At 47.8% G+C, this 19,056-nt stretch overlaps 1 protein-coding gene across 1 annotated transcript in view; it reads left to right on the top strand.

Annotated features, from left to right (window-relative positions):
- Positions 1–19,056, top strand: part of Znf76 (zinc finger protein 76) — a 36,656-nt gene that overhangs the window by 14,633 nt on the left and 2,967 nt on the right. The window contains exons 2-12 of the mRNA XM_013029592.1: positions 5,763–5,931; positions 9,570–9,650; positions 9,763–9,840; positions 11,923–12,122; positions 14,912–15,028; positions 15,280–15,355; positions 15,838–15,963; positions 16,078–16,257; positions 17,005–17,238; positions 17,321–17,484; positions 18,086–18,250. Of these exons, the coding sequence (XP_012885046.1) occupies positions 5,859–5,931; positions 9,570–9,650; positions 9,763–9,840; positions 11,923–12,122; positions 14,912–15,028; positions 15,280–15,355; positions 15,838–15,963; positions 16,078–16,257; positions 17,005–17,238; positions 17,321–17,484; positions 18,086–18,250 (1,494 nt within the window). The 5' untranslated portion in view covers positions 5,763–5,858. The remainder of the gene's footprint in view (positions 1–5,762; positions 5,932–9,569; positions 9,651–9,762; positions 9,841–11,922; positions 12,123–14,911; positions 15,029–15,279; positions 15,356–15,837; positions 15,964–16,077; positions 16,258–17,004; positions 17,239–17,320; positions 17,485–18,085; positions 18,251–19,056) is intronic.

The raw sequence follows: 19,056 nt of genomic DNA, 5'->3' as shown, positions 1-19,056 counted from the left end.
TCCAGTTTTCTGAGTGGTTTATTGGAGATAAGAGTCTCACAGACTTTCCTATCTGGGCTGTCTTTGAATTGTGATCCTCTAGATATTAGCCTTCTGAGTAGCTAGGCTTATAGGCAGGAGCCACTGGCACCTGGCATAAAGTCTTTTCTTTTCTAGTTGAAGTTGCATATTCTCCTCTGTTCAAGCAAATGTTTTATTTTTTAAAGACAGTTGCCCTCTCGGCTGGCTGAGACAGAGTACAAGAAGCCTTGTTCAAGTGTCCAGGGAGTTTTGGTTGGCGTAGGTGATGGAATAGAGAACAGGTGCTTTTAGGCAGACAGTGTAGCGTGAACATGACCAGATTATATGTGAACTGTGGCAAAGTGGAAAAACATAAGTACTAGGGCTGCTCTTCAGTTTCCTTGCTTCTACATCTCCTTTTTCTGTTTTGAACAGATAGTTTAAGCACATCTTGTTTCATAAGATCTAATTTTTTTAAATATTACTTCTAATAATTATAATTTATGTTTCACAGTAGGAAACATTGATACATTATGAAGCCATAAACTTATTTTCTGCCTTAAAGTAACAATAGGTAATTTCATTTTTAAAATGCATCAAATAAAACTGGGATTGCTAGCCGGGCGCTGGTGGCTCACGCCTGTAATCCTAGCTACTCAGGAGGCTGAGATCTGAGGATCGCGGTTCAAAGCCAGCCCGGGCAGGAGAGACCGTGAGACTCCTATCTCTAATAAACCACCAGAAAACCGGAAGTGGCGCTGTAGCTCAAGTGGTAGAGCGCTCGCCTTGAGCTGAGGAGCTGAGGGACAGCGCCCAGGCCCAGAGTTCAAGCCCTATGACCGACCAAAAAAAAAAACCAAACTGGGATTGCTGTTTTTCCTGGGTAAGTGAGGAGTGCTCCCCTTTTGTTCAGCCTTTTGTCAATTGGCTTCACACCACTTTCCCCTTCACCCAGCCGTTATCTACCCTGTGTTCAGCTCAGGTCATGGAAAAGCTGGTAAGCCTGGTACCTCGTAGGAGAAAACAGTAGCAGCTTCCCTCCTCGTCTGTCCTTTTTAGAGAGCCAAGGGAGTCTAAAATGTCCAATGCAGGTAGGAACTGCTCAGACAGCTGTCTAGGCCTCAACAAACAAGCCTCTGCCCGGTCACTGTTGTTAGATTCAGAATGAGCGATTTAAAGAAGGGCCTGAGAGTTGATGTCTTACAGAGATGAAAAGTAAACAGCAACCAGTCAAGAGGAAAATTGACATCTAACTCATCTTCTCTAATCTATTCGACTCTGTACTTAGACTAAGATTTGATGATATATGCCAGTAATCTCAGCTATTCAGGAGGCAGAAGCAGGAGAATCACAAGTTTGAGACCAGCCTAGACTACATAGCCAGACTCCATCTGTTGGGGGGGAGAGGTGCGAGAGGGGGGAGTAAGAGAGAGAATAACAGTGGCATACAGCCCTGGCAGTCATGGAACATCCCCTTAACACCCTCCTGTCACGCACTGTTGGAAGTTAAGGAGAGTCAAGGGCAATAGTGGGCTGATTAAGATTTGACTTATGGGTCCTAATGAAGAAAAGTGAGTTGGGACTATTTAGCTTAGATTGAGATCTAGAAGGGTGGGGACTTATTTTCTTTGAGCCTAAAAGAAAGGTGATTTGGGGGCTGGGAAGGTGCTCAATGGTAGAGTGCTTGCCTTGTATGTATGATGATGCCCTGGCTTCAATTCTTCAGCACCACATAAGCAGACAGCTGGAAGTGGTGCTATGGCTCAAGTGGTAGAGCACTAGCCTTGAGCTGAAGAGCTGAGGGACAGCGCCCAGGCCCAGAGTTCAGGACCCACAACCGACCAAAAAGAAAAAAGGTGGTTTGGGGGAATATGGCTGCCATTTTTTCCCCCTTGTATTGTAGGCAGACCAAGAAGAACCAGGAATTATATGAGTAGGATGGAAATTAGTCCACATATATTTAGTGTTTTGACTGCTGACTGTAGGTGCTCTCGATATAGAGAAGTCCAGACTTGGGCCAGCCAGCCTGGTACTGAATCCTGGTTTCTGTGCTTGGTAGCTTTGGGACCTTGACATACTGCTTTTCCTCTAAGCCTTAGTAATCTCATCTGTAAAATGGGGATTACATACCCACTCCTCCTGGGCTTCTTTTTTTTGTATGTCCTAGCTTGAACTCTGTCCCTGGCCATGCCCCTGAACTTTTGTTCTCAAGGCTGGTAGTCTACCACTTGAGCCACAGCTCCACTTTCAGCTTTTTGGTAGAGATGAGAATCTCATAGGCTTTACTGCCCAAGTTGGCTTGGAACTGTGATTTTCAGATCTCAGCTTCCTGAGTAACTAGAATTACCAGCATCTGGCTTTATATGAAATTTTAAAAAAAGAGTTAATACAGGTAAAGTGGCTTGAACAGTGGCTTATATTGTGATAGAGTTAGCTCGCTCAGTGGAGAGGATCATAGGGTCACCTGGGCCACCACTTCATTTACAGATAAGGAAACAGGCATAAGAGACAAAACAAATAAGAAAATCAAGATGAAACCTCTAGTCTAGAGCTGTTGCCACGGCTTCTTGCTATGTTTTACAAGTACATGTTGCGTCAACATTTCCTTTATGAGGAAATGAGCAAAGCTCATAGCTTCCTTTCCCTCCTTCTCAGAGCCAGTACTTCCTAAGTACATCATCAGTGTGCCCGCACCGTGCTAAATACCAATACATATGACCTAATTTAATCTTTATAGCCACCTGGGAAGTAGGTGCCACTGTTGTCCCCCAAGATATGGCACCTGAGGCTCAGAAAGTTTCACTTGCTTGCCCAAGGCAACAGCTTGCAAGATACAGCCTGGAGGATGAAAGCACAGCCTGACTCCAGAGCCTGTGCTCTTAACCACACTACTGATTTTCCTTGCAAAGTTTCCATGGGATGTAGACATGCTAAATAAAGCCCACCTTTATTACCTACCACGTGGCTGCAAAAGCCACTTGGCCCAGCTTAAGGCTTGGAGTCATTTCCTACCTTTACAACTGAGTCTCTCATATGGTCCTTATTTCCAACACAGTGTGGTTACACTAAAACCAACTACAAAAAAGACTCTCCCTGATCAAGACAATGAAAGCTGCGTGTCAGAGAGCAGACCAAGAGAAGTAAGGACCAGAGCTTTTGTGCAACAGGGACCATTGGGGATTATCAGAGATCTGAGAGAAGTCAGGTCAAATATCAGACTTCCCACCTTTACTGGTAGCTGCTTACCTTTCATTTCTGTGAGATTCTATTATAGCTTCGGACTCCCCTCTTCAGAAAAAGATGTAAGCTCACATACCCCCCAGAAAAGCATTTGGCGGGGGTTGACTTCAGGGTTCATGATCTCACAGTTCAAGAGCCACTGAACTGCTGAGCACCAATGGCCCATGCCTATAATCCTAGCTAATCTGGAGGCTGACAGCTGAGAATTGTGTTTAGAGCCAGCCTGGGGAGACAGATCCATGAGACTCTCATCTCCAAACAACCAGTAAAAAGCTGGAAGTGGAGATGTGGCTCAACTGGTCTTGAATTCATTCCCTGGTAGAGAATTTCATAGCATACTTCGGATAAAATGTCTTGTGTTCAAATCCTTGTCTCATAGTAGTTATGCAGCAAGTTACTTGATGTCTTGTGGCTTAACTATAAAATAGGGAGCTGGGTGCTGGTGGCTCATGCCTGTAATCCTAACTACTGAAGAGGCTGAGCTCTGAGGATCATGGTTCAAAGCCAGCTGGGCAGGAAAGTCCGTGAGACTCTTATCTTCAGTTAACTGCCAGGAAACCAGAAGTGGGTGCTTGTGGCTCAAAGTGATGGAACACTAGCCCTGAGTGAAAAAGCTCAGGTCAGAGACCAGGCCCTGAGTTCAAGCCCCACAACTGACAAATAAATAAAATATGGAAAGTAAAGGTATAGGATTGCTGCTAACATGTAATTTGCCTAATACATGCTTAATTCTTCAGAGCATTAACTACCAGAAGTACTAATATTGCTCCTTGGAGCTTTGTTCATTCAGTAAATGTTTATGGACAGAGTGAATGAATAATCCCAATTGAGATGCCAAGCCTTAGATAGAACATCCAACAGATGGGCTGTAGTAATGCCAGCATATTGATCTGTTCAACCCTGAGGGTGCCAAAGCCCCAGCTGGTTTCTTGTGGTTCAAGCAGCAGCATCTGCTATGTAGCATACAAATATGCATTCCATACAAATGAGATGTCAGCCGGGAGGTCATAGGGATCAGGTAGGCAGTCCAGAGTCCATGTCCAGAATTCTGTGGATGGAGGCAAAAAAAAAAGGAATCTGGTGGTACTGGCTTGAACTCAGGGTATGGGCTCTGTCCACTAATTAATTGCTCAAAGCAGGCTCTACCATTTGAGCTACTTTTGGCCCTTTTTTTTTCTTTTGCCAATCCTGGGTCTTTAACTCAGGGCCTGGGCACTGTCCCTGAGCTGCCTTGCTCAAGGCTAGCACTCTACTGCTTGTGCCAAAACGCCACTTCCAGCTTTTTCTGTTTATGTGGTACTGAGGAGTCAAACCCAGGGTTTCATGAATGCTAGGCAAGCACTCTACCACTAAGCCACATTCCCAGACTTACTTTTGGCTTTTTGGTGGTTAATTGGAGATAAGAGTCTCAGGAACTTTACTGCCCAGGCTGGTTTCAAACCTCAGTCTCGGCCTCCTGAGTAGCTAGAATTACGTTCATGAGTCACCAATACCCAGCAAAAGAAAATTTAACAAGTTGACTGAGAACAGAGGTTATGAGCTTTTTTGTAGGCTTCATGAGTGTGGAGGTCTAAAGCTGGAGGAGGCTTCATGCTACTGGAGGTTCCCGAGAACCCAATGAGTCACTCTGGGAGGATCTGTGGACAATCCTCAGGACTATATGCTGGAGAAACCAGGAACAGACTGGAGTCTGAAGTACTGCCGAGGCAATAGAGATGAAGCAGATTGTATAAGTCTTTCAGGAGTAAGTTTTTCAGGGTGTGAGTGCTAGGAAGAGATAGTATCCAGGCTTCAGGAACCATAACAGGACCCAGCCTTACCTGCCAGGTGAACTCTGCAGCATGAGAGGAAGTTATCAGAGACTTTATGAGGGAAGTACATTTAGGTTTATACTGTTTTCTAAAAGTCACTTTCAAAGCCAGGTAGAAACAGACAAGAATTTATCCAAGAACATAGGAGACTCTGATAGTTGAAGGATGAGAAGTGACAGTTGCCTGAAATTGATAGCTGAGTTGTAAGGGAAAAGGACTGAAAGATGACACCACTGCTTCTGTGTGGATGGAGGTGTCTGTCATTCTTGGGACAGAGATAATTGGGAAAGTGGAACACTTCTGGGGAGCAAGGAGACATTGTATATTCCATTTGTGTTACACATGGGGTGTTCCCTGAGAATAACAAGCAATGGCAGTGGTAGATGGGGCTGGGAACAGGAGATATGTGGTCAGCAGCATGTTTGGCTGTCTGTCTCTAATCAGGCTCCCTTGTGAGGGGAGCAAACTTAAAAGTGAGATTTGATCAATGAATTCTTCCTCTACAATTAATTTGATTGGCATACTTCTGTGCTCATCTTTTAAAATTTCTAACTATATATAATATATATATATATATCCTCAACACTTCATAAAAACTAACATAGTTCTCTATTTTGAAGAATATGCCTTTGTGTTCTTAGCTGGCCTCATTAACTGCATGCACAAGGAGGAAGCTGTGTAACTTTTTATGTGACACTCCATTTTCCTCAGATTTGTGACCCAGAAGGAAATCTCTGACATCAGCTGTGGCTCTCAGTGCTGGCCAGAAGCCAACTTCATGTCTGAGTGCATGAACAACAGTTTGCCATGGAGAGCTTGGGGCTGCAGACGGTGACCCTCAGTGATGGGACGACTGCCTATGTCCAACAAGCTGTCAAAGGTGAGGATTTCCAGGGGATCCTGGAAAATCAAAATCCTACCCCTCAGCCTTTGGAGTGTCTCCCTTGTGCATGAGAACCCTGCATGGTACTTGATGAAAAGGGAATTCTAAAATAAAATGCCAGGCTGGGAAGTTGGCTCAGTGGTAGAGTGCTTTCCTCACATGCATGAGGCCCTGGGTTCAATTCCTCAGTACCACATAAGCAGAAAAAAGCCAGAGGTAGCGCTGTGGCTCAAGTGGTAGGGCATGAGCCTTTAGTGCTGAGGGACAGCGCCCAGGCCCAGAGTTCAGCCCCCATGACAGACAAAAATAAATAAATAAATAAAAATAAAATAAAATGCCATCCAGGAAAACTAGAAAAGCAGACTACCCTAGCCAAGACCTCTCAACAGCTCAATTCCTTCCATGCAGTGAATAGTTCATAAATATATCTGGAGTGGACGAACACAGTATTAGTTGTGGCTTCCCGCTTTTCAGATAGTCTCTGACTAGTTTCTCAGTGCTTCATCTTAATTCAAGCATGGGGCTGGGAAGGTGGCTCAGTGGTAGAGCACTTGCCTTGCATGCTCAAGGCCCTGGGTTCGATTCCTCAGCACCACATAAGCAAAAAGAAAAAAGCTGGAAGTGGCACTGTGGCTCAAGTGGTAGAGCACTAGCCTTGAGCTGAAGAGCTGAGGGACAACGTCTAGGCCCAGAGTTCAGGCCCCACGACAGGACCCAAAAAAAAAAAAAAAGATTTCACACCTTAATTCAAGCATGTTTATGTACTCAGACGATGTTTTGAGTATCTACCTACATAAGATATTCCTCTAGGTTCAGAATGGGCACTTAAAAGCATGAGCTCTCTGCGCAGAGAGCTCATGCTTTTAAGTTTCAGGCACCCATGGATGCCAGAAATAAACATATGGGGTGCACAATTAAATTTGAATTGCAGACAAAGTGCAATTTATATTGCAGATAAAGAAACAACAACAGGTAAACAGTAGGTATGTCCCAAAAATGGCATGGGATACACAGGTATAAAATACAATTAAATCCTGAAAAAAAATTCAAATAACAAATACCCTATACCTTATCCAAAATGCTTGCAACTGGTTATATTTCAGATTTGGAAGACTTTGTATTTGGAATATTTGTATAGTCTTAACCCGCTGAACATTCCTAATCTGAAATCCACTTAGATTTCAGAGCATTTCAGACTTGAGGCTTTGAGATTTAAGATGCAATTTGTCATTTATATGAAATTCAGACTTACCTGGGAATCTTGCATTTTATCTAGCAACTCTACTTCCACCTCAAGGACCTTCAAATCAAGATAGGGGTAGGAGAGCTAGAAAAGGGTGTTGTTGAGAGCTGGGCCTGCAAACAAGGACACTCCTTTTTAATATTTCGTTCCTGCCTGCCTTTTCTCTTCCGTCTCTCCCTCCCTTCCCCCCTTTCTCCCTTCTTCACTTCTTCCCTTCCTCCTTTCTTCATTCTCTCCCTCCCTCCTTCCCTCCTTCCTTATGTTGGTCCTGAGGTTGGAACTCAGGGCCTAAGCACTGTCTCTTAGCTTTTTGTTCAAGGATGGTGCTCTACCATTTAAGACACAATGCCACTTCTGGGATATTATTGGTGGTTAATTAGAGATAAGAGGCTCATAGACTCTCCTGACCAGGCTGGCTTCAAACCTTGATACTCAGATCTCAGCCTCCTGAGTAAACAGACATGAGTCACCACTGCCCGTCCGTCCCTCCCTCCCTCCTTCTTCCTTCCTTCCTTCCTTCCTTCCTTCCTTCCTTCCTTCCTTCCTGTTTTGGAGCTAACATATGTCTGTAACACAAGGAGGTTTCATTGTGATATGTACATACATGCACACAGTGTCCTTTGAACAAATTTAGATCTCCACTATGTGTCCATTGCTCTTCTCCTCCTCCCCCCTACCCTTTTTCAAATAGCATTTGGTGGGTTTCATTATGCTATATTCATATAAAGACTCATCCTTTCTTACCTGCATTCTCAGTCATGGCTAATGGTATTCCTGTGTTCCCTGGACAACACTGGGCAAAAGCTGCCTCATTCTTACTCTTTTTTAAATTTTATTTTATTGTAAAGATGCTGTACAGAGGGATTACAGTTACATGAGTAATGAGTACATTTCTTGTCAAGCCTTGTTACCCCCTCCTCATTCTTACTCTTAATTTGACCTTTTCAGGATTCTATGAGCATCATTATCTTTCTGACCACATCGTCATTGCAGCATTGCCCTCCTTCAATCAAATACATTTCCAAAGTAAATTTCTATTCTAAGTTTACAAATGAGGTGTTTATTGATTTCATTTTAAATTGTCTGTTTCCCAATAATAATTAATCTTTTAATTTCATTAGTGAGCTCTTTCCATATTTATGGGGGACTTCTGGGAAAGTTCTTGTCATGAGCTGATTGTATTGTTTTATTCTTTTTTTTTTCCTTGTCAGTCATAGGGCTTGAACTCTGGGCCCAGGCACTGTCCCTCAGCTCTTCAGCTTAAGGCTAATGCTCTACCACTTGAGCCACAGCACCACTTCCAGTTTTCTGAGTGGTTTATTGGAGATAAGAGAATCTCACAGAGCCAGGCGCTGTTGGCTCACGCCTGTAATCCTAGCCACTCTGGAGGCTGAGATCTGAGGATCACGGTTCAAAGCCAGCCCAGGCAGGAAAGTCCGTGAAACTCTTATCTCCAATAAACCACTCAGAAAAACTCTTAAGTGGCCCTGTAGCTCAAGAGTAGAGCGCTAACCTTGAGCTGAAGAGCTGAGGGACAGCGCTCAGGCCAGAGTTCAAACCCCACAACTGACCAATAAAAAAAGAGTCTCATGGACTTTTGTGCTGGGGCTGGCTTTGAACTAAGATCCTCAGATCTCAGCCTCCTGAGTAGTTAGGATTACAGGCGTGAGCTACCAGCGCCTGGCTTTGTTTTATTCTTTTGAGAATAGCTTTTCTCTAAAACACTTCAGAAACTGAAGCCCTCAGATTTTCCAGCACAGGTCTTGCATATTGCCACAGTGAGAGAGAAGGGAATATTTTGGTTTCATTAGTTGGTGTTATATCTGAATTTCTGCCCTTTTGGTTCTTTTTTGATTTAGGGCATTGTTTTCCATTGGATTGAGTCTAAGCGCAACTTGATGCTAAGTTGAAGTTTGCTGGGCATAGGTAGAATAATAAGGAAGTTGCCCCTCAGTAATGAACAGGAAAGGGATCTGTTGGAGTAGAAGTTTCCTGCATGGCAGGATTTCTTTGCTCTCAGTTCCATTAGGCCTGGATCTAGGAGGAAGGAAGCCAAAGAGCAGCAAATGTTATCTGTGCTTAGACCATAGGCTAGTGGCCTCTACTAAAAACAAGTAGGTCGAGGCTGGGAAGGTGGTAGAGCTCTTGCCTTGCATGCATGAGGCCCTGGGTTCAATTCCTCAGCACCACATAAGCAAAAAGAAAAAAGCCGGAAGTGGTGCTGTGGCTCAAGTGGTAGAGTGCTAGCCTTGAACTGAAGAGCTGAGGGACAGCGCCCAGGCCCAGAGTTCAGGCCCCATGACCTGACCCAAAAAACAAACAAACAAACAAGCAGGTGTCTCTTAGTGCTCTTTGGGGCCTGGCCCATTTCTGTCTGCTTCTATCTCCACAGGAGAGAAGCTGCTTGAAGGACAAGTGATCCAGCTCGAGGATGGAACTACTGCATACATTCACCAGGTGACCATACAGAAAGGTGAGGGTACTCCAGCACTCTCCTGTCATGGGAGGTGCACCTAGCAGCCCCCACGGAGGACCCTTCCATGGCACTGCGTTCCAGAGAAAGGCTGGCATTGCTCTTGTTACAGAATCTCTCTCCTTTGAGGATGGACAGCCTGTGCAGCTGGAAGATGGCAGCGTGGCCTATATACACCGCACACCCAAAGGTAGGGTCAGAGTCATCAGAGATGACAGAGAAGAGAACACAGCACTGGCAGTGCACTGGTATACTCCATCATGGGTGCCACCATCCCCAAGGCACATGCTTCCTCACCTGTACAGAAGCCTTGCCTACCTTCCCTGGAACAGACCCTGGGAGCAGTTTCCTATACCTCTAAGGAGGTAGGGGTCCATATTGGCCTCTATGGTGGCTTTGGCTGCAGCATAGCTACAAAGTCTTAGGGCTTTAAATATAACCTGAGATGTCACCTAAGATGAGGAGAAATAATTTTTGTTGTTGTTGTTGTTGTTGGTCGTTGGGCTTGAACTCTGGGCTTGGGCACTGTCCCTGCGCTCTTCAGTTCGAGACGAGCACTCTATCACTTGAGCTACAGTGTCACTTCTGGTTTTCTAGTGGTTTATTGGCAGTAAGAGTCTCACGGACTTTCCTGCCTGGGCTGGCTTTGAACCGTGATCCTCAGATCTCAGCCTCCTGAGTAGATAGGATTACAGGCATGAGCCACCGATGCCCAGCTCAGAAGAAATTCAAAAATGAATCTCCTGCTGGGCACCAGTGGCTCACTCACACCTGTTATCCTAGCTACCCAAGAGTCTGAAATCCAACAGTCATGTTTTGAAGCTAGTCTGAGCAGAAAAGTCCATCAACCTCCATCTGCAAAATAACTAGCCCAAAAGCAGTCCTAGTGGTACAACACAGTCAGCAAGTGGTAGCTGAGCAAGCAAAGCAAGTAGGCTAAGTGAACATGAAATACTGAGTTCAAACCCCTGTACTAGGCTGGGAAGAGCGCTTGCCTTGCATGCCTGAGGCCCTGGGTTCGATTCCTCAGCACCACATAAGAAAAAAGAAAAAAGCCGGAAGTGGCGCTGTGGCTCAAGTGGTAGAGTGCTAGCCTTGAGCTGAAGAGCTGAGGGACAGCGCCCAGGCCCAAAGTTCAGGCCCACGACCGGACCAAAAAAAAAAGAAAAAAGAAACAAACCCCTGTACTGAAAAAAAAAGCTTTTAATATACTATTGAATAACAATTTAGTCCTACAGATAGCTTCTTGGTTTGTTGTTTTTTTTTTTTCCTTGTTGGTTGTGGGGCTTGAATTCTGGGCCTGGGTGCGGTCCCTGAGCTCAAGGCTACTGCTCCACCACTTTCAGCCACCGAGCCACTTCTGTTTTTCTGGTAGTTAATTGGAGATAAGAGTTTCACAGAGTTTCCTGTCCAGGCTGGCTTTGAACTGCAATCCTCAGATCTCAGCCTCATGAGTAGCTAGGATGACAGGTGTGAGCCACCGGCACCCGGGGCTTACAGGTAGATTCTTGGATAACTGCTACACATCAAGAATTTTGGTTCAGAGCATACTACAGAGAACAAACACAGGCCCACAGTCTAGTTGGGGAAGAAGAGTGAAGTAAGCCATCCCTGACATAAGCTAGTTCTGAGTTTTGAAACTGGTTTCAAACTCTCAGGGAGAGCTTCTCTGAGGAGGTGCTGCTAGATCTGAGAGCTGAAGGGTAGATGGACTTAGGTGACGTAGCTAGGGATAGAGGGACCAGCCAGACAGGACCAGCCTATGCTGACATGGAGCTGATGGGGAAAGAAAGAATGGCACATTCAAGGAACTGCTGGGACTAGAAGACTTGGAGAGAAGATTGAGGGGGTAGAAGGAGGCTGAAATAAAAAATACAGGATCAGAGTGCTCTGGCCTTGTCAGGATAGGGTTTGGGTCTTTATAGCCTAAGCGAAGCATTTAGACTATTCAGGAAGCTGGGTGACCTATGCATCTTGTGAAAGTCCCTATGGGTGTTACTTGGAAGAGCTAAGAAGGGGTGAGGGGCAAATGATCAGGAAGCCATTGAGATTGTCTTAAGCCAAGATGATGATGGCCTCCTATCAATTTCTCAAAGAAATTGCAACTCTCAATCAGTGGCCAAGGTCATCATAGGAGAGGCCTTCCCAGAAGGAGAGCCAGCAAAAGGGGTGAGAGCCAGGCAAATTCAAAATCATTTCCAAGTTAAAGCCAGAGTCCTAGATGGATTGCTTCTTCTTGTGTGGCATGGGCTAACCATTGTGTTCCCTGCAGAGGGCTATGACCCCAGCGCCCTGGAAGCTGTCCAGCTGGAAGATGGCTCCACTGCCTATATTCACCACCCTGTCACTGTGCCATCAGACAGCACCATCCTGGCCGTGCAGACAGAGGTGGGCTTGGAGGACCTGGCCACAGAGGATGATGAGGGCTTCAGCACAGACACGGTAGTAGCCCTGGAGCAGTATGCAAGCAAAGTGAGCATGCAGAGCCTACCGCTGCCCATCAGTCAGGACGGTAGGGCTTCTTTGCCCTGCCAAAGACAAGTACTGTCCTGTGCTTGGGCCACTCCCTCGGCTCCTCCACCCCAGCTCCCTGACTTGTGTCTCACATGTCCATGTTGAAAGTGTACAGCAGAGCCTGGCCAGGGCTACTCACAGCTGTTGACACTTATCCTTGTTTATGCTGTCTTGGCAGAAGAAAGGCTGTAGGAACAGCAGCACCAATGTGATGGGAAGTTAGGCCCAGCCTCACTTTGTATTAAGCCTCTGTGTTCTTTGGGAAAGCCCCTGCCAATGTCTTTTATTAATTTTCTTATCCACTGAAGTCAAATGTTCTTATATTTGTTGCTTCTCTCTGACTCATTTAGTCATTTGGAAAAGTAATTCAGTAGGCAGAGAACTGGACATGTGTAACAGAGTAGCTAAGATTCTTAGAGCATGAGACCCACAGTATCTCCACTGGAAAGGAGAATGGTTCCAGGTCTCCGCTAAGCTATAGTCCTGCCTGAGTGAGGACAGGAGCAGAGAGACCCAGCAGTTTTCCAAATCAAAGTAATCCACCCTGGGCTGGCTGGCCTGTAGAGCTTCAGAGTGGATGGATGTGGCAGAGCTTACCCAAAGTTAGGCAGTTCCTTTTATAAAGCAGGAGTGAATATATGGTAGAGAAAAAGAAGAAATCTTTGTGTCTTTTCAAAATGAAGCATAGGTCCCAATGCCAGTGGCTCATGCCTATTACCCTAGTTATGCAGGAGGCTGAAATTGGGATCATAATTCCAGGCCAGCCTGGGCACAAAGCTCATGAGATTTCAATGGAAAGGAAGTGTAAATAGTAGGATTGAGGTCCAGGCCAGGCTGGGCAAAAAGCAAGAACCTGTTATACAAATAACCAGAGCCAAAAGGGCTGGGGGTATAGCTCAAGTGGTAGAGCGCCTACATAGCAAGTATGAAGCCCTGAGTTTAAACCCTTGTGCCACTCGAGGGAAAAAGGTGCATGAAACTTTATGCAGCAGGCCAGTTTGGATTATGCCCACTCCTGCCCCTGTTCCCTGAGGAATTATAGAGACCAACTTCTGACAGGAAGAGAACTGGACTTTACTTAAATCATGATCTCTAGTTGGGTGTAATGGCCCACACTTATATAATAACACACAAGAGGCTGAGTTAGAGAGATAATGAATTCACTGCTAGCCTGAGCTACATAGCTAGGCCCTGTCTTAGAAAAATAAAGAGATGAATCATGAGCTCTGAGATCTGTGCTGGCCCTGCCACAGCCTAGTCCAACCTTGGCTGAGCCACTCCCTCCCAGACCTGAGCTATTCTGTGGGAGCAGACTGGAGGAGCTGAAATTGCTTCTGGCCACAATGACTTTTTTTTTTTTGCCAGTTCTGGGGCTTGAACTCAAGGCCTAGGTGCTGTCCCTGAGCTTCTTTTGCTCAAGGTTAGCACTCTACCACTTGAGCCACAGTGCCACTGCCAACTTTTTTTTGGGGGGGGGTTCCGGTCATGGCCTGAACTCTGGGCCTGGGCGCTGTCCCTCAGCTCTTCAGCTCAAGGCTAACACTCTACCACTTGAGCCACAGCGCCACTTCCGGCTTTTTTTTTCTGCTTATGTGGTGCTGAGGAATCGAACCCAGGGCCTCAGGCATGCAAGGCAAGCGCTCTACCACTGAGCCACCTTCCCAGCCCCTACTTCCAACTTGTTCTGAGTAGTTTATTGGAGATAAGAGTCCCACAGACTTTTCTGCCCCAGCTGGCTGTGAACCACGATCCTCAGATCTTAGCTCCTAAGTAGCTAGGATTAGTTGTGAGCCACTAGCACCCAGCCCACAATGACCTCTTGATTTCCTCGATTACCTTGGGAACTGGGAGACATTGGAATGTAATATGAGTGTCTGTGGGTCAGCCTGTACTGCCACCTGTAGCCCTCCCTCTCTACCACCAGCTGCTTCAGTGTCTGAAATTTTGCCAGCTGCTTGAGCCCCTGACTCAGAGCCTGAGTGAATGGACCTTAGCCTTTTACTCTCACTATTACTTCCAGAACTGTTTCAGAAGCTTCTAGAGAGAACACTGTGATTCCACAGCACCCAAGAAACACTGATTAAGGGAGTCCTCCCAGTACCTTGCCTAGAAAAGCTAGAGTAGGAAGGGCTCCCTGTGGCCAGAGGTTCTAGGAGTGTCACCTCCAGTGTTGTCTTCAGGAAAGAAGACTGAAGAATCTCTCCATTCTCTGGGCCCTGTGGTAGAACTGAGCCTTCTCGTTTTCACGCTTCCGGCTATGGGCACCTTACTCTGGGTCCTTGGCCTGCCAGACAGATGCAATGACGTCCCCATAGCCCTCTCACACTCCTCATGAGCACAGTCTCCCACGAGAAGGAAGGGACCCAGCTGACAGAGGATAGTTGTGTCAAGAACCGCCTCCTAGGTACATGTGGGGTTTGAGGCACTCACCTTGGTGCCCATCTAGACCACTCTGCTCCCCTGTGACCTTGTACTCTAGGAGATAGCCTTTCTTCAATAGGCATCAAAGTCCCTATGGCATTTAGTCCTCCCTCTAATCAGAGGTGGCACAAGGATGTGCCAACCCTGATTCTCCAAATGCCTGAATGTCTGCTCCCAGCCTGTCTGCCTATGTCTCTGTCCCAGAGGTTCCTGACCATCTCCCCTGTTTATTGGGTCTTAGGCTGCCATCTGAACCTTGTATCCTCTCTCTCCTCTTTCTTCAATGGGGAAAATACATGTAAGAACCCCAGGATTTTTTCCTTCAGGTTCTACATGACAACCAGGCTCCCCACAATGGCAAAGGGCAGCAAGTTGGAGACAGAGCATTCCGCTGTGGCTACAAGGGCTGTGGGCGTCTCTATACCACTGCCCATCACTTGAAGGTAAGATGGCTGGCAGGAAGCTCTCAGGTCTGCCCTCTTCTGGCCAAGCTGTTTCTCCCTTTCTGCTTTCCTTGGGCTGGCTCCTGCAATCAAAGTTGTGCCTCACCTGCTGAAAAGAAGAGAAACTTCAGCACCAGAGGCTGTGACTCATGCACATTGTAGGACAGAAGACAGTCCGGGGCCCTAAAGGAGAAGGAAAGAGCCCAGCTCAGACCCTTGTTCCTCTGAATTCTGATTATTTGTCCCCACAGGTGCATGAACGAGCACACACAGGTGACCGGCCATACAGGTGTGATTTCCCCAGCTGTGGAAAGGCCTTTGCCACAGGTAACCTGCCTGGAAGGAAACTCAGTATGGACAGCTTCTAATTGAGGGAAGAGGCTTCTAGATTCACGTGAGGGCCCTCTAGGAAGGAGAAATAGCTGTAAAATACCCTCTCCTGCAGGTGTTCCCTCTGAAGGAACCTCTCCTGTGGAGTGAAAGCTATAGAGGGAGCCAGGATAGACGTAGAAAGACCCTCTTCTAGACCTGCTCTGCCAGCTGCCAGCTATAGGCTGCCGGGGGACACTGTATCTCTGGGCTCCCCCTCCAGCCATAGATTCTCCAGGTTCCCTCTCATGCCCGCCTTCTGGAATGCCTCTAAGAGCTGGAAGCAGGCGCAGTGGTCTTTTCTACCCAGGCAGGGTGGGACATTGGCTGCTCTGAGCCTACAGAGCTTCCCAAACACAGAAGATGGAAAGCCTCCACATGAAGTATGTCACAGAGATCAAGGTTTCTGACAGTTCTCTTCACCCCACCACATGTGACAGGCTATGGGCTGAAGAGCCACGTTCGCACCCATACTGGTGAGAAGCCGTACAAGTGTCCAGAGGAGCTGTGTAGCAAGGCCTTCAAGACCTCGGGAGATCTGCAGAAGCATGTCCGGACCCACACTGGTAGGCTGGGCCCTGCCCGCCTTTCACACCTCCACCTGGAGCCTTGGTGCCATCCCTTCTTGCTGCAGCATGGCTACCCCTTCTGAGCTACCCCTCGCACCACCATCTGCACAGGTGAACGCCCGTTCCGGTGCCCTTTTGAGGGTTGTGGCCGCTCCTTCACCACGTCTAATATCCGCAAGGTACATGTGCGCACCCACACAGGCGAGCGGCCCTACACATGTCCCGAGCCCCACTGCGGCCGCGGCTTCACCAGTGCCACCAACTACAAGAACCACGTGCGCATCCACACAGGTGGGCCAGCTGGCATGCAAGGACCACCCCCTCTTGACACCCTGCCTCCCTCTATTGTAGGCTTCTGGGTTGAGACACTGTCCCAGCTCCTGGGCACTCCAGGCTAGTCTGAGGGTGGGTGTCCCCAGAATCACTTTCACTTGCAGTAAGCACCTCCCCTGTTTCCAGTTGGGTCTGGGCAGACAGGTATCACTTGCCTTCTGTGGGACACCTCAACTCCTCACCACCTGTGTCCCCCACTCCAAAATCTCCCCCTCCATCTGAGCTCCTGAAAAGAAGCCAGAATTGGAAATGGGGGAAGAAGTGGAGTGAACAACATACTCACCTCCTCACCTCATCCACTCCGCCTGTGACCACTCTCCCTCTCCAGGCCACGCCCCTTATTCAGTCTTCTGTGTCCTCTCTTAGTCATCTGGCCCCTTCACCCATCACACCTGGCATCAGCCTCTGACCTTCTCCCTTGTCACATTCTCAATCCACCTCAACTTTCCAAGCCCCAGTGACTTCACCCCTTCTCTAAACCATAACCCGGCCTTGATACTTCCCCCATTCTCTCTCAGCTCTTCTCTGGGCTCGGAGATCCCATGCCCATGTCCTGCCTGTCTTCCCCAACTGCCCATTCAGAGTCTCAGGTCTCAGTCCTTCTCCCTCCCTCTGGCTCTCTGAGCCAACCCTGCCCCCTACCCCTTCCCCTTAGTTTCCCCCTGCCAGCCCCAGTTCCCACCCCTCACAGCCCAGTGTCCCCAGGGGAGAAGCCATACGTTTGCACAGTGCCAGGCTGCGGGAAGCGTTTCACTGAGTACTCCAGCCTGTACAAGCACCACGTGGTCCACACGCACTGCAAGCCCTACACCTGCAGCACCTGTGGCAAGACCTACCGGCAGACTTCCACTTTGGCCATGCACAAGCGCAGTGCGCACGGAGAGCTGGAGGCCACCGAGGAGAGTGAGCAGGCCCTCTATGAGCAGCAGCAGCTTGAGGGTGAGGGAGGGGAGAGGCGGGAGCAGGCCAGGCCTCCCTGTGGCATCTGGTGGCAGGTAGCAGCCTGGTTCTCCTCTCCTAGCCGCCTCTGCAGCTGAGGAAAGCCCACCACCCAAACAAGCCCACATTGCTTACCTTTCGGAGGTGAAGGAAGAGGGTGATGACATCCCAGCCCAAGTGGCCATGGTGACAGAGGAGGATGGGGCCCCCCAGGTGGCTCTGATCACTCAGGATGGCGCCCAGCAGGTACAGCATTGGGGGGTGGGTGAGGCAGGCCACTCTGCCCGGGGATCCCCAAGTCCTGATGATCCACCTCCATTTAGATTCCCATTTTAGCTTTGCCCACCTGGGAGCTGAGGCTGAGGAAATCCTGGAACCCAGCCCCTGCCCCTTCTCTCGCTCCAGCTGTCTCCCCTCTTGGTGTACATTAATCTTTTCCCTCCGGGAGGTCTAGATATGCTTGTCATTTGAATGGGACACTTGGATGTCCTTCTCAAGAAGGGCTGTAGGTACAGGGGCCTGGAAGCTTGCCAACAGTGCTAGCCAGCATGCTAACCCTCGATGTAACCTGACTTTGTCCACACCCTCACTATCTAGTGCACCTCTGTCTTCTAGAGTTGTCAGGAGGGCAGAATTAGATGGAGACCTCAGAATGCATACAGTAAGCCACTAATAGTGCACCATTTTCTGCAACCTTAACTCTCTTCTGTTTGCCTGTCCCCTAGCCCTGTGCCTCTGTGACCTGAATCTAACCTTCTAGCTTACTGTAAGCAAAGCTTCTGATACCCAAAGGGCTTTCAAATAACCCTCCTATGGCAACCAACTCATCTTCTCCTCCTGTCGGCAGGTCAGCCTATCCCCAGAGGACCTGCAGGCCCTGGGGAATGCCATCAGTGTGGTGACCCAGCACAGCAGCAGCACCCTCACCATCCCCAGCCATGACAGTGACCTGGCCACATCAGGCACGCATACAGTCACCATGGTCAGCGCTGATGGCACCCAGACACAGCCCGTATGAAGCCTTTTACTTGGGGTTTCTTGTTCTCTCACCTTTCCATGGAGTGGACATTTGTATGAGGCTTGATTAGTCAAGTCTTTACACAGGACAGAGATTGCCCACCAGGAATTGTCTCCCCAGTTTCTCTAGGTCCTCAGAAACTTTCATCTTTTCAAACCTGTAATCTTACCTACTCAGGAGGCTAAGATCTGAAAGATTGCAGTTCAAATCTCTGAGATTCCATCCCTAAAATAAAAAGCAGGGCTGGAGGCCTGGCTCAACTGGTGGAACACCAGCCTAGCAGGCACAGAGTCCTGAGTTCAAACCTTTGTACTGCTAGAAAAAGCTTTTGACTAGGGACCAGAGACAGTTTCTACATCTCAGGCTGCCCCCATTTGCTTTGCCACCAGAAGCACACTCCTTTTCCAGATTTTAAGATCCATTTTCAACTGAGTGATTAAAATACACTGGACTAGTGCTTATCTAACATGCTTGAAGTCCTGGGTTCAATTCCTCAGTACAACATCAGCAGAAAAAGCCAGAAGTGGCACTGTGGCTCAAGTGGTAGAGTGCTAACCTTGAGTGAAAGAAGCTCAGGGACAGTGCCCAGGCCCTGAGTTCAAACCCCAGGACTGGCCAAAAAGAAAGGAATGTAACAGATTCCTTGGAGATCAGTATAAGAAAATGAATCATAGCCGGGTGCTGGTGGCTCACACCTGTAATCCTAGCTATCAGGAGGCTGAGATCTGAGGATCGTGGTTCAAAGCCAGCCCGGGCAGGAGAGACTGTGAGACTCCTATCTCCAATAAACCACCAGAAAA

Source organism: Dipodomys ordii, unplaced genomic scaffold (genome assembly GCF_000151885.1).
Source record: "Dipodomys ordii isolate 6190 unplaced genomic scaffold, Dord_2.0 Scaffold120, whole genome shotgun sequence".
NCBI classification, from domain to species: domain Eukaryota; kingdom Metazoa; phylum Chordata; class Mammalia; order Rodentia; family Heteromyidae; genus Dipodomys; species Dipodomys ordii.
The sequence above is the reverse complement of the archived record's forward strand: the minus strand, read 5'-3'. Positions and strand labels throughout refer to the sequence as shown.